This window comes from Temnothorax longispinosus, chromosome 4 (genome assembly GCF_030848805.1).
Source record: "Temnothorax longispinosus isolate EJ_2023e chromosome 4, Tlon_JGU_v1, whole genome shotgun sequence".
In the NCBI taxonomy this organism is placed as follows: domain Eukaryota; kingdom Metazoa; phylum Arthropoda; class Insecta; order Hymenoptera; family Formicidae; genus Temnothorax; species Temnothorax longispinosus.
In genome coordinates this window covers 5,790,476-5,806,396 of record NC_092361.1, presented here as the reverse complement: position 1 = coordinate 5,806,396, position 15,921 = coordinate 5,790,476, and the positions used below count along the sequence as shown (strand labels likewise).

The 15,921-nt window shown below is 33.6% G+C and overlaps 1 protein-coding gene and 1 long non-coding RNA gene across 2 annotated transcripts; one reads left to right on the top strand and one right to left on the bottom strand.

Annotated features, from left to right (window-relative positions):
* Positions 1–2,830: 2,830 nt before the first annotated feature.
* Positions 2,831–14,039, bottom strand: LOC139811621 (uncharacterized). Its single transcript, XM_071775931.1, has 4 exons — positions 13,081–14,039; positions 12,764–12,810; positions 7,470–7,665; positions 2,831–3,064 (listed from the first exon to the last, which is right to left on the bottom strand). The coding sequence occupies exons 1-4, from the start codon at positions 13,158–13,160 to the stop codon at positions 3,034–3,036; spliced, it is 354 nt and encodes a 117-aa protein (XP_071632032.1). The 5' UTR covers positions 13,161–14,039; the 3' UTR covers positions 2,831–3,033.
* LOC139811622 (uncharacterized) lies at positions 11,235–12,749 on the top strand. Its single transcript, XR_011731684.1, has 3 exons — positions 11,235–11,546; positions 11,604–11,689; positions 11,776–12,749. It is a non-coding gene; the product is annotated as an uncharacterized lncRNA (long non-coding RNA).
* Positions 14,040–15,921: the final 1,882 nt, after the last annotated feature.

The window sequence follows — 15,921 nt, the reverse complement described above, 5'->3', positions numbered from 1 at the left end:
TATGCGTAAGCAAAGTGTAATAATGTATGTCATGCAATTTTATTACTTTCACGTATGTATGTTAAATTCTAATTAAACGTTATGCTCGCGTATATCACATGTTGAATCAGTTGTAACCGGTACACAAATAGAATAACTTAAAGCTATCAAGTTACATAAAAGTCTTTTTTAATTGTGCCATTTAGGTTGTTAAAATCTGTCCCGAACGACATTCTTACCGTCGCATCTTAAACCTTGTCGGAACAATCCGTACAGCATCGAGCCGCAATGATCACAGAAGGTCGGTGACATGAACGTGTAAGTGCGAAATCTGTGGGGAACGTCTATCTTGAAACGTTCTCTCAAATACTGTAACGAAATAAATATTTAATAATTCAAATAACAAAACAAATGGGCAAAATCGCCGTTATCATATCGAATTGCCTAGTAATAGTTACATCACTTAAATATTCATATGGTACACTTATAGAGTGTGAATTAAAATAATATCAATGAAAATTTATAAGTTCAATTTTTATTATAAGCTTAATTTACTTTTAACTTCTAATCGTAAACACCGATACTTACTATTGTATTTTCTGATTCTCTTCCACTCTCGGGGCATTTAGTTAACAATTTGTCGTGGCATTTCTTGTGCACTGCCGTTTGACATGCTATAACGGAAAAAGAACCTCTTACAAATCTTGTTAAATTAGTAAACTTTGCGGTAACATGCAAAAGAGTAATAAATATAAAGAGAAAAAATGTAAAAACTAAATGCTTTACCTTGGCATTGATATCCCTGTTTTCCAAAGCCCCTAGAATAAAAAATAAATGATTAAGGAACGTTTACTCGTCGATGAAAAATACATATCTGATTAAAATTGTAGAAATTCTAAAACTATGGGATAAAAGTCGAAATATTAATGAAAAGAGAGAACGCAAGATTTATCTAAAGTATTACCATAAAAAGTCTTTACAAAACGCGCAGAATGTCGGTTGCCGAAAAAACTTGGCCACAAGTTTATGGCCCCGCACGATGTGCACTTTGTTATGTTTAACAGCACCCCTTCTTCTTGTTATCGCGCGCCCAACGTTGTTCTCCCGCGACGGCGAAGACGTCGACATCGTCGGCTCTGTAAGATCTCTCCGTGGGACTCTGGTTCTATAAATGTACGTTTTACCCTGTGTCGAAGTCGTTAGCGGTAATTCCGTGGGATTCAGCGACGGCACTCTTGTCCTAAAACCATTCGATCGTCAGGACATTTCTCGTACTACATGCACGTTTCGTTTCAAAAAATGAAAGTTAATAGTGCGAGGCAAGTATTGAATCATTTTGTTGCTTCAGCGTTAACATTTATTGGGAATAATAACGGAAATATCAGTTTTATTACAACTGCATGGTTCATTGGTTTCATATCAAAATGGTTTAAGATAATGTCATCAAGAACTCCGAGATTAGCTTTAGGTAAATTAAATATGACTAAATTTGAAGAAACAATAAACTTTTTACATGACGTAATCTTTGTAATTTCAAAAATAAAAGTTGGCAAATCAGAGGCATAGAAACCTTTTCAAAAAGGAATAATTATTGCCACAAAATCTGCTATAGAATTAAGTACCTATTTATTAGAAAAAGAAGCTTTCAAATTTGTTTTATTAAAAAGATTTATGCAGGATTGCCTCGAAAATTTATTTTCAATTATCCGAATAAAGCACGTAATTCCAAATGCTATACAATTTAAAAATGATTTAAAATTAATAACAATTTTACAATATATAAAAAATCCCGAAAATAGTAGTTATGACCTTGATAATAGAGAATTTTTTTCAGAATTTTTGGATATTGTTGTTGCAAAAAGTCGACAATTAAAAAAAGACAAAACTAAAGAGAATTTGTTAAATAATAATAATATAGTACAAACAAAAATATAAGTGATATTTGTGATAACCAAAATATAATTTTGAATAATATAAGTCTAAACTGTTTATATTACTTAGGAAGGTACGTAATGTATAAAATAAAAAAAGAGATATAATATTTGTGATAATTGCATTAGTGTAACAGGTAGTACAATTGCAACTATATCCATATGCTGCATTAACGCGTATACGTTGTTTTAAAAATAATACATTTTCAACCTAAGAGAAAAAATTAAAAAGATTTATAAATTAGATATAAAAAACTAGAAAAGTACGTAGGATTTTCCAAAAATATTGATTTTAAAAAAAATAGCGTCAATATGGAGAAAACATGTATTTTCGATCGGTCGATTTTCGATTATAAAATCGTTAAATTTTAACTTATCGAAAAAATCCTACGTACTTTTCTAGTTTTTTATATCTAATTTCTAAATCTTTTTTATTTTTTGTCTTAGGTTGAAAATTGTGACCTGTACGAGTACGCCCGTGGAAAAAAAGGAGTTTTCTTTTATCAGCCACTGCGCCGCCGTTTTATTTCAAAATGATTAAAAAAATTTTTTTCTTTTACCTCAAGAGACTTGTAGTTAGTTAGTACAACCGAATTTAAAAATATCGCTTTGTCTTTCTTAAATAAATTGTCAAAAATAACTTTTGATTTTGCCCTCACAAAGGTATATCCCCCCTTAATCTCATTGCTACTTTTTATCCTTCTTGTTTTTCTTTTTTCATAGTATCGTGCACAGTATTTAACGTAAACCTTTACCCACCGAATAGCTCACCTGTACGTGTATCCTTCGGCTCCGACGCTGCGCGCCGGTGGATTTCGATGATCCACAGAGGATTTTCTCCCGGAAATGCTCGATCCACTACCACCACCGGCGTTTCTCCTCTTCGCATGCGAGCCACCAGTGAACATCATTTTCCAACACTTCACCGACCACCCAACGATTTAACTTTATCTTATTATCCTTCGCATCGATAATAATACTATCATCACGTTTAAATTCACTATTTATAATTCATAATTTGTATTCGCGAAAAATCTTCCGGGGTCCCATGCATGCTCTCTGTACGCTTGACTTTCAATCTGCGGTCCATGTCGGATATAACATATTCTTATTCTATTTCTTATCAGCCTCTTCTTCTTTCATCATATACACATCTTCAATATATAACAATAAAAAGTATGATATGATAATGACATCGTAATAAAAATCGTCCGTAATAGAATTTGTAAACGGCAATTGAAAATTAATTTAAAAACAATTATAGGGTAACTCGGGAGAATATGCCACACTTAACAAAAATTTGAAGTATCTTTGCATACTCCTTTTTTCTTCTTTTATCTGTCATATGTTTATGTTGTATATGATTTTAATAAAATATTTTGATTGCTTACTATTAAAAAGAAAGAAATACAAAAGTGTTGCTAAATGGCATATCACCCAACCATATAGGTAATATGCCACACAGTATAAAATAATATACTATATACATATACAAATATGTAGTAATTTAACTTCAAAAGTTACTTTAGTCATAAAAGCAGTACAAATCTTAGTCTTTAAAATAAGTCAGTACAAACAGTTTTTAACATAAAAAATAAAATTTTAAAATTAAATTGTAATATTAAAATTATTGTAATATTGGATTGCAACAATTGAAATTAAAATGAAAAATAAATCTTAAAAACTTTAGAACATTACAAATTTTAAAATCTTGTAAACCTTGAAATCTTAAAACTTTGTAAATTTTATAACTGTCAGCTACACTTTTTTCAACTACATTTTTTTTTCTTTTTAGTCTTCCTCGAATACATTCGAGACATTATTGTTTAAAACATGTGTTTTAAAACGTGTAAAAAATGTGTTTTTATTACTTTCTTTGAATTTCAATAATATTATTAAAATAAAAACTATAATACTGCCAGGAAATAAACAAAACTTGTGCAAAACATCAGATATAGAACTATGAACAATTTCATGGTATTTACAAGAGCGTTTTTAACCGTTGCTTTGTTAAACATAACGAATGGCATATTCTCTACACTGGTATATTCCCTCGAGTTACCCTACATGAAATCACATGAAGCAAACGATATCAAAATTTGAGAAAAACCTTCATAAATTACAGTTAAAACTTTCTTTAACGAACCAGCGATAATTCGAGCTATTAATCGAAAATTAAGGATGTATCGGACCCATCTTCAAAATAGTAAGAAGTCGATAAAAATTTGTGAGATTCTTTTAGTCTTCTTGATATGCTGCAAAAAAGTTGAAACATATCCACTAAACTTGCTGAGTGAGGATGTGTTAAGATATTTCAAATATATTCAGAAATGGCTAAAATTTTGAGATGTTTCTTTTAAATTAAATTAAAAATACTCTGTAAAATTTTAAAGTAATTTGCTAAACGATTTAAGAGTTATTTAAGTTTAAAGTTGATAAAATTAACATGATCCCCCTTATGAAGAATCGACATTTTTGCTGTAAATATAAATAAAAAAGTTCAGATATTTCTAAAACTTTTCTATATGTAAAGCATACATCATTGATATTGTATTTTAAGTTTGAAAATTTTTTGCTAAAATTTTTTTATTTTTTAATTGTTTAAACAATACTAATTATTTAAATGACAAAAAACCATACTCAAACTGTTAACGGTAATCCTTTCTAATATATAAAATATTTTGAGTTGTTCGACATATATGCAAAGTCTTCATTTTAGTAAATTTTATTAAAAACTAACTTTTAGCAGGGATTGTACCTCCAATACATCCTTAATCGACCATAAGTTTTTATTAAAAATCTAGGCTTATTTACGAACTATAAATTGTGAATAATAATAGGGGTATTCAAATAAGTTAAAGTTTAACGGTTTGACAGGTTATGTCGGGTTAAAGTCGGGTAAAAAGTTAATTTTTACACTTTTAACCCAAAAATTAATGTGATAGGTTAATGAGTCACTTATGTATTTTGCATAACCTTAAAGAGTAACGCGCCCAAAGTTAATTAATTAACTTTTTACTCGACTTTAACCCGACATAACCTGTCAAACCGTTAAACTTTAACGTATTTGAATACCCCTAATAAATTTTTCACACATGGATTTATAACATATAAACCCAAATAACAATTTACAACATAAGTTATTATTAATGTACCTTTTTAATCAGAAGAATTTATTTGAAATCTTATTAATTACTATTTCTTTGAAGATATTATTTGCGATTATAAACTGTATTTGATGTATTATTGGCTGTGTAATATACGAAGTCATATTTGATAAATATCGAGCGATCGTCAAAGTGAACGCGAGTCAATGCGAAAAAATTCGCACGCGAGACTCGGATCTATAAATATATCCAATCGTTTCGCAATTCACCAACCGACGTACCACCGATTATTCATTCTCGTATCCTGGGAATAATTGCTTCGCGCTAGTTCGAATCCGGCACAATGTCAGCAACAAAACGCAGGTGACACGCGTGTCACCTGAACGCGCGAAATACGCTTCGAAATATCAATTCGTTTCGTCTCCTTCTACCTACGCTCGGTGGTGGGAAGCGACCATGCGCGCGATGTTATATTTTTGGGAAAATTATAAATCGCGAGAGACCCGTCCTCTCGACAACAAGAACGCTTCTCGCGTGCTGTTTCCTAAGAGTAACTTCGATCAAACTTTGACTCAACTTGACACAATTAACTTATCGAGTAATACCGTTATTTTGTCAACATAAATGAGATTATTAACGTTTGGTTGTTGACGTATAGAAAAAAAAGATTAAATTCGAGACAATGAATTATTTAAGTAATTCACCGATTGAATTCACTGATTAAGTTAATCAGAGTTTGGGTCGAAGTCGTCCTGAGAATTGAAAGGCTTACTCGGCATTAATCCGCATTCTTTGAGGATTAATCCATTGGCATTTGACGCACGCTAATCGTTCACGATATATTTGTAGCGTTGTGATGTTACACTTCCGACGTTCAAATCTTTCTCTTTTCGTATAAAAGTAAAAAATTATGCTCCGCGTAACCGCCAAATGCAGAACATTGGACAAATGCAAAAAAAGAATTGTATTCTATTGATCTGCATATTTTATAAAAAAGAAAAAAGAAATGTATATTATAATTCGGCGATTTTCATATACTCGTTAAAGGAGTATTCGCTCAAAAGTACCTGAAAAATAGGCAATTTTGAGGATTTTTTTCTCTTAAACGAACAAAACCTAGAAATTTATAATTTTGTATTTGTATTTATTAGTAATTTATTTTTTATTAGTATTTTATTATTATTTCAGCCGCGTTTCATATACAAATAACTTACAATATTTAATAAGATGCAATGTTTCGAAATATTTGTCTTCGATGGTTGCTGCGCGACATTTCAAAAACTAATTAATCAATTAACTTGAAATTTTATACACATATTCCATGTATATGTATCTCTTTATTGCTGCTACCAAAATGACAAAACTATCATTATTATTTTTATTTTTTATTACAATTTAATGTAAAAAAATATGTGCATGATAAAAAGTTAAATTTCTTCTTTAATGCCGCCATTTTTTCTTGTTTTGCTCTTTGTGATGATCGAGAGCTATAAAGACAAGTCCACTCATTAAAATAAACTTTAACTTTTTATTAGCCCGATTAGGACTTTCCTATAAATATTAGTTATTTTCCCAGACAGCACCATGTCTAAAATTGAGACATAAGACGTCTTAAAGATGTCCTAAAAATGTCCTAAACATGTCTTTAAGATGTTTTTTTATATCCCGATTTTGGACATGCGTGCTGTCTGGATTTATACAAAACGCGGTAGAAATAATAATAAAATAATAAAATACATACGCAAAACTACGAGTTTTTAAATTTTCTTGCTTATGAACAAAAAAAATTCTAAAAATGATCTACTTTTCAAATACTTTTGAGTGATATACCCTTTAAAAATCACGTTCGCGAGGTGATTAGGAGAAATAATGGCGCAGCGATAGCCTGAATGCGTGGAAATTCGAGGAACGCAAAAATATGCGCGTTGTGTCAAAAATGATTCACGGCAATCGGACGATTCATTCTCCGGAGCGAGTCCTCCTTTACATTACCTCGACTACCAACGGGAATCACATTTCTGGCGAGAAAACATTCTACATCACAAACTTCTCGTGCGTGAAACTACCTATATGGATCGAACAGTGTGTGTGTGTGTGTATCTCCGATTTCGAGTTACTATCACTCCGCCACTCGCGACGAAGGTATATATATTATTCCCTTTTCCCAGCTCAGCTCCGGGCTCCGGGAACAAGCGGAGGATAATGGATCACGCCGTTGCGGTCGGCGACATCGCGGTCGGAATTCCCGACTCGGTCCACCGCCGTGACGACGCAACGCAACGTGGCGCACAGCAACGGATACCGAGAACACGACGCGACGCGACACGCGGGCACCGGGCGAGCGCGAGAAGAACGCGTTATTACGACCGAGAACTGACGGCGGAGAATCCGCCGTTCCGATGACTCGGGCGAGACTCGGCAGGCGTGCGGTACAGCTGGTCTCGGGTCTTACATTAGAATTCCCGTGATTTTCCTCGGCGGAACCAGCCGACGCGACGCTCGCTGCACGCCGTGCCCGAGAATACCGTTATCCTCGTCTTCGTCTTCATCGTCGTCATCCTCGCCGCGGTATCGCATTATCGCGCCATCATTGCAATAACCGTTCGTCAAATCCGTGATTCTGACGGTCATCGGGCGGACGCTAAAATCTGAGTAGAAAACTGGTTATTGATGCCTGAAAGCTTTTGCATATTCGTAAGAAACTCCGCCAATGAATCCCGCCCGTCTATAAATATCGGCCTGTTGAACGCCGTGTCCGGCATGGCGCGGCACGATCGTTGCGCCAGTTGCGCTAAATATCGCGAGACTTGGCCATGCCACTCGAGTGTATTTTCCAGGCTGGAAAATAGAATCGAGATGCGTAAGCGGCAATAACGCGTGTCTCGATAGCGATGCTTCGTTTCGTAAAATATACGCGAGCGATTAATCGCGTGTTCATCCGTCTCAACTCGAAAGTCATCCCTGATGGTAGAAAAATATCTCAGATTTTTCCATATTATTAATCAGAATTTCTAAATTTGGAGCTTCTCTCAGAATTTTAAGATTTTCTCAGATTTTTTTATACAAATTGGAACATTTTTCAGAAAAACTCAGCACTCTCTCTCTCTCTCTCTCTCTCTCTCTCTCTCTCTCATGAGCTCATCATGAGCTCCGACCTATCTTGGGATAGCCACGTCTCTCATATCTCTAAGAAGGTACACTTTACGCTGCACAAGCTAAAATTTCACAAAAACTCCCTATCACTTCAGCTTCGTGTAAAACTGGTGACCGCTTTGATTTCGCCTCTATTGAACTACTGTTCACTCGTGTACAACGATGTCACTAATGAGCTTAACACCAAACTGCAACTTAGCTTTATATGCGATCAAAATTATGGATCTTTGATCGCGTATAAAGCTGGGTCTAATCAACCAAATCTTAAAAAGTTATATATGAAATAGGGGTAGAAAAGACTGAGAAATATAATAAAATTAGAAATAGATCGATATCTTCAAATTTGCGGAAGTTAGAGCAAACAAGGACATCAAATCTGCACATACACATATATACGTACGGACATGCGATTTTAATGCAATATTTCGACATTTTAGAATACTCTGAACTCTCGATCTATCTTAAACATAAAAAGAAGACTGATCGTCTAGATACTCGTCAGTGTTTCGTCGTATTCGCACCGGGTACTCCCCCTCCTATCAGTCGCTTTCGAGAGCTTCGATCGCTCGAGGCCTTGTGAGAAAACTTTACCGTGATTCAACGTTCGTTAAACGTTTCCCTTCATCACGATAAACGTCCAAAATTCCTTGTGGATCATCAAACGAGCGACACGAACCTGGACAACGAGTGCAAGATTTGCTTAAGCCCGCGTTTATGGCGCACTTTAAATGCTAAAAGCGGCTGTCTAGTTTTATCCCTTCTTCTCATCAAATATCATGTATTGGACGATGCCTACGCAGCCTACTTCTGAATTATTCAAAAGTCAGAAAATGCAGGCGATCGATTTTTGTAACTAGACTCCGTATCAATAGCTTATCATCGCAAGAATAAAGGATCTGAATACAAAATCGTAGTAGTCTCAAAATAAGAAATTTTCGGAAAACAGAAGAAATCTCAGATTTAATCATTTTTATTTTTTATTATTTTATATTTAGTATTTTTGTAACGTAACTTATATTGAAAGACTCATATTTTTCAAGATACAATATACATATATATTGTTTCAATTATGACGTTTCTTGAAAAAGATTATAATAAATGGGCATAGAGTAATTTAGATTTCAGATGTGTTTTTATAGACTTATTTGATATGAAATAGAAAACTATAAATTTTTTCTTTGTCTAACATCTTTTCTGAAAGGAATTTAATTTTGATTTTTCTGGATTACTATGGTTTGAAATTCGGATCCTCAATTATTTGCATAAATCCTCCTTGTTTCTAATGATGCAATGCAAAATAGCATGCAAATCCTCAAGTGATCAAAACCTAGGTAGTTACGTTCGACACTACAAATGCCGAAATATTGTAAGTGCGCTGCGAATGTGGGCTGTACCGTTTAGGGAAGTAATTACTTAACACTGCCCTAAATAAACCTAAATGAAGTTCGTATCCGCGATCAAGTTGCATTTACATTTTGGCTGATACATATTGAGTGTGTATGTTAGACGTAAGAGGCACATCGATTAAGGAGTTTCAGACGACGAGTTACTCGACTCATTGTCGAAGATTTATGCTCCGTGTATCTCATGATGAGTCATCAAGAAAAAAATTACCTGTACCTTAAATCGTACATCGATTGCTTTAAGAATAGTCAACGATCGGTTCTTCTAAATGTTTGAGTAAGCATTATTTATTTTTTAAGTGAGAATATTGTAAAATTTAAATTGATATTTGTATATAATAATTAGATAATATAATTAAGTTAAGTAGTAAATGTCTTATATATAGTCACAAGTTAACTTATTAAATTAGATTTTAATATAATAAACTTTTCATATCTAAATTTAAAAAAAATATTAATGTTTCCATATATAAAAAAAATTAATATATTAATTTCTAATTTTAATTCTCATCGTTCATTTACAATTTCTTGCATTATCTGATTGATAAAAAAGTGCTCATTCCCTAACAATTGTAAAATGAGAATATTGATACCGATTGTTATTATTATTGTTAATTATAATTTGTTTAATACATAATGATATTAGTGACACATTAAGTTAATCTATAATTGATATAATTCTATGATTGATATTATAAATAAAACAATATCAAAATATTCGATTATTCGAAGACATCTGCAGTTGAAATGATATAATTTATCACAAAAAGTCATTTTTTATAATAAAGACAGTAGAAGCTACTTTTGCATTATTATTCGGTACGTCACATATATGTAATACCCAATTAGTATCAATTATTTAAATTATAAGAGCAATTAAATAAACTTCCTACTAAAATTGTAATAATATATGTTTGATAACATGTGATCGTCCGGTGATAAATTCTTATCGCAAAGAAAGCAGAATCGCACAATAATCATCATTGCGTAATCGACGAACTATCCAGTGGAATTAACCAGATATATCTGGTAACATCTTGGAACAGTTAAAGGTAAATTAAATCTTTTATTTCAAAATTTTGATGAAAATACGACTTAAATAATTTCACTCTATAAAAAAAATTTCAAAAACAAAATTTCAACGTGATGGATTGACAACGAGATTAAACATTTATTTAGGGCCGGTTGTTCCAACCTGTTAGTGAGCTAACTAACAGTTAAAACATATGTCTATCTTTGTCTAATGTAAAGGATAAACAAAGAAGTATAGTATATGATTTAACTATTAGTTTACCAACAGGTTGCTAAGCTACTTATTGATAGGCTAACTTATTGATAAGCTAACTAATAGTTAAATCATATGTCTCTCTTTGTCTAATGTAAAGGATAAACAAATTCATACATATGATTTAACTATTGGTAGTTTACCAACAGGTTGGAACAACCGGCCCTTAGTGTGTCTTAAATATACGGTGCTATTGCAAATGTTGAAAATGACGTATCGATACATCTAAAGCGATTACATGAAACTACTAAATTTTGAATTTTACTTGTATCTATTGTAAAATTATACTTTTTATGACAAATAAAAGAGAAAAATAATTGTTATTGGGACGCATTTGCAAGTTCAGTATAACTGAATTTTGAATTTGATAGGTTATCTAGATACACCTTGTATACATATATATATATATATATATATATATATATATATATTGTAATATTTGATTATAAATAAAAGCGATACAACGAGAAATAAACGTTTACAATATATCTGACGTCATATTGATAACATTATATCGTTAATAGCCATATAGCGATAAACGAAATAGTTGCAAATGACTGTAAACGTTTTGTCCTTTGAGAACTTCTGCTAATTATTAGCTATATTACGCTGTCTAAAGCTAGCAGTGCCGTTTCCATAGTTAAGATGGATACTTGTTCCTTCATATTTATTTTTCTTTGTTTTGCGAGTGAGTATTTATATTCCAGATTTCATAAACATTACTTAAAATTGCGAAATTTAACAGGGTATTTGCGTTATGGACTTTCGAGCAATGCAGAACAAAGAATCGTCAAAGGACTAAACACCGATATTAAGTTAGTTCCTTATATGGTAAGCAGAATGAAATATATTTATATCAAATTTAAAAAAAATACATATATACATATATAGACAAATATCACATTTTATTCTTTTAGTTATCGTTAAGGAGAAACGGTAGACACATATGCGGTGCTGCTATAATAAACGAGGAGTGAGCTGTGACAGCAGCTCACTGTATACAATGATGAGTAAAATAAGCAATTTATAAAGAATAAAAATTTTAGTAACTTTTACTGAATAGATGATAGAATTTCTGTTATAGGATCGAAGATCCTTTGAAAGCAGTAACTTTGTGCAGTGGATCTTCCATTCTTTACGAGAATTGTATCGTTCACAACGTAAAAGCGCGTTAATTATATCAAAAAAGATAAATAATCACGTTTATCAATAAAATATTAATTAAATTAAAATTTAACTTAATTTTGCATTTGATGTCTCATCGATATGCGCGTAATTAATTTTTCCAATCAAAAAATGTATAAAAGCGCGATAAAAAAATTATATACAAAGACTGTAAAGAATTTTATATTAACCACATTCTAATCAAAATCATCGCGTTTAATCTCGAGCGCAAATATTTGAATTTGAATACTATAATGTAGAAGTACGAAACAACCGAAATTAAGAAATCAATCGATGAATAAATCAATAAATCAATGAATGTAAAAAAATTTTTTAGTACAATCCGAATCGCGAACCGCGAATCACGAACCGAACCGCGAAATAAATCACGAACATTATTTGATCTCACCTCAAATATCAAGTGAGATATACAGAATGAATGACGTGAGATCCAAAAGGGACAATAATTTCCGAAGCAATATATTCACGAAATATGTATCACAATCAATTTAATGAATTTATCGTATTCTCGCGCATGACATTTGACTTTATAAATTTTCACATATATCATGTATATTCATATAAATATCTCGTTATTTTATTGCAAAGTGTTATTAAAAATGTGCAAATTAATATGAAAATTATCAACTTTAAAATATTTCTATATAAAAATGTATTCTGTCCCGCGACAAAGTATTCACTGGATCTCACGTCATAAAAAATTAATTATCACTCACCGACCAGATGCGCAACGGGCGGAGTTAGTCAGGCATGTAGCTCCGATGATTCTGTAACACAAAAACGAAAGATTCAAATTAAAGAGCCGCTCAAAATGACCAATGTTTCAAAAAATAATTTTTACACGCGTCTAATTCGTCTTTTAATTAGATTTACTAATGTAATTATTTATTTTCTGGGAAAAATCTTTACGAGACTAAACTTTTATAATATTTTAGATGGTTTTACTTTCTCAAATTATTTCTTACTTATCCGAGATAAATCGGCCCGAATAAATGGAAAAGAACTATTAATTTTAAGATAAGAAATAAAATACTTACCCCAAGGTTGCTCCGCCGGGGCCCGATGCCTCCGCCAGGCCTCCTTCTCCTCCTCTCAGAACGGGGTTGTCAGGCCTCATCCTCCTTCTGTTGCACAGGACACTCACGGAACCGCTGTCCAATATTTCGCGATCGAGTACGAAGTAACTGTAATAATACGATCGCGACACTTTATTACAGATACTCCTGGAGAGGAAACGATCTGCGTTTTATGGGGCGCGCTTCTATTATTTAAAACCGACGATATTCACCGAGCTGCTTTTCCCGCTGAGCGCGGCTAACTTCTTACCTACCGGATACAACGCGAGTCGTGTCAATGGCCAAATTGAAACGAGCGAACCGTTCGAAAATATACGCTCGAGACACACTTGCGATACAGCTCGAAATACAGCGTAAAATTCCGCGAGATGCGAATGCACAGTTAAACGCTCGACACATATATCACACATATATCACAACTACGCGTCGTTATTCTAAATCACCGCGAGATTCGCGTACTCCGTACTCGCACATTAAATCCCACGATATGATGTCCGACGATTCTCGACCAAACGTTAGTCCAGCACTCCGATCGCCTTCTCGCTCCTGTGTGCGATAACAGTCCATTATTCATTGAAACACAAGAAACTTATTATATTCGGCGTATTATACATTAATCTTGACGTACATTCACTTCACTCCGATTCCTGTAGCCGCGCGAGGCGTGTACCGTGTCATGCGCTCGATCGTGACTTTGCGCGAATGACGGAACTCAGTACTCATTGTCAGTCGGTCGCGCACACGGGATAATCCGACGATTAAGAGAGAATACTGTATCTTTCTAGTAGCTGCGATATCATCGTGATACTTGTCACAGCACATCTCGCGATGTATTTAATAGAGCGCTACGCACGGGGCCGCTCGCTCGGCTGCATGCCGGCTCGAGCATCGGAATGTGAATAATAGTGTGACGTCGCGAGCCGCGGCGCGGCGCGGCGCGGCGTACGAAAAACAAAGTCGAGCGCCCGCATGCAAACGCGCCAACGGTCTCGCCGCCGCGCCGACAATATTTAATTATTTACCTGACGATAACGTTTAAGGTCCGGGCACACAGAAAAATTTGAGCAGTAATAAGGAAATCAACGGTACTAATTTTCGGTAATAAAGCAGGTGAAAGCAGTTCTTTTAAATTCGGTTGATTAGACTTAGCTTTATATGCGATCAAAATTATGGATCTTTGATCGCGTATAAAGCTGCATATAAAAAATTTAATTTGTTTAAAATTAAGTCGTGTAAGAGATTAAAATTCACATAATCTTTCATTTCTAAAATCATGATTCAGACATGGCGTTGCAGTGAGAAAATACCAGCCCGCATATAGTCCGGGAGGCAGTGACACACTATATAATTTCACGCCAATTTCGGCATGGCTTTTTTTTACAGTACGTATTTGTGCTAAAAGAAACAAAAAAATTATTGTCAGCTGTCGCACCACGGCCTGTTCACGATCCACGACGAGAAAGTCTGAAATATGTAAAAAATAATATCTTATCTGAAATTTTTTGAAATATTAGTATTGCATAAAACGTAAAAGAAAAATGCAGTTAGCCACCTTATCTCGTGTTCGACATGCGTCAGCTACGCATGTAAATGTGTTTAAAAAAATATAATTAGTTATAATAGCTAGTATAACGGTAAAGCTGAAATTTTTTTAAGATGCTCCGCCGCGCTGCACCTTATTTAAGGGCTGCTCACAATGAAAGGAATAGAGAACGGGAAACAGGGTTTAGGGAACAGTATTAATATATGAAATTCATTAACATATATGTGCAGATTTATTGACACAGAATAGACGAACAGAGGAATAACGCTAAGGAACAGTGATGAAATTTTTTTTCTATTTCTGTATGCACACAATGAATATGTCAATATTAAACTCGATCTGTTCCCTGTTTCCTATTCCTTTCATTGTGCACAGCCCCTTTTAAACGCGCCAGTTAGGCGTTTGAACACTCTGACGACTGGCTGACTGCGTTTTTCTTACATTTTATGCACTAAACTATCATTTTAAACAATTTTCAGAGCTTTACCGGTATAAGTCGACTACAGATTACATTTTTTTAACACACGTTTACATGTGTAGCTGACGCATGCCGAACACGAGATAAGGTGGCTGATTGCATTTTTCTTACGTTTTATGCAGTAAACTAAAATTTTTAAGTTTCAGCTTTGCCGATATAAGCCAAGTTAGCCAAGTATACCATTAGTTTTTACGTATTTCGTCGGATCCTGATCACGTGATGGAACAACTGACGGCCATTTTGTTATGTTTTAGCACAAATACTGTAAAAAAATATATAAACTAGCCATGCTGTAATTGGGATGAAATTAGTGTCGCTGCCTCCCGGACTAATACCTTAAGAACGGCCAAAAGCGGGGTCACAAACAGTTTATGATTTATTTCAAACTCCATTTATTCTTTGTCATCATTAGTCCATGTGAACGTATATTAATTACATGCTTTTACATGGATAGTTTATATAAGAACACACACGTGCCAAAGAAAAAATTTCCATACAAAAATTTTGTTTCTATTTTCAACTGATACATTCTTTATACGCTGCGTATTAAAAATTCAGAATTTATTAATCATAGATTAGATTATAGTTTCTTAAATAAATCTGACCGTTCTATTGTGTGTAGATAATGATATAAAATAGCGAGTTATTTGCCCCGTCCGTTTCGTTCATTCAACGAGCAAAGAGGACGAGCCTCGTGTAGGATAAACATTGCCGAAATCGAAGATCGAATTTAAGAATCAATCTGTTCTCGTAGCGCGGATAATAAAATCAAAAGGCGCAA

Coding starts and splice junctions, on each gene's coding strand:
- LOC139811621 (XM_071775931.1), bottom strand. CDS start 13,160: ATGAGGCCTGACAACCCCGTTCTGAGAGGAGGAGAAGGAGGCCTGGCG. Junction 12,811..13,080: donor CCCGGCGGAGCAACCTTGGG/GTAAGTATTTTA, acceptor TTTGTGTTACAG/AATCATCGGAGCTACATGCC. Junction 7,666..12,763: donor CTCCGCCCGTTGCGCATCTG/GTCGGTGAGTGA, acceptor TTTTCTACTCAG/ATTTTAGCGTCCGCCCGATG.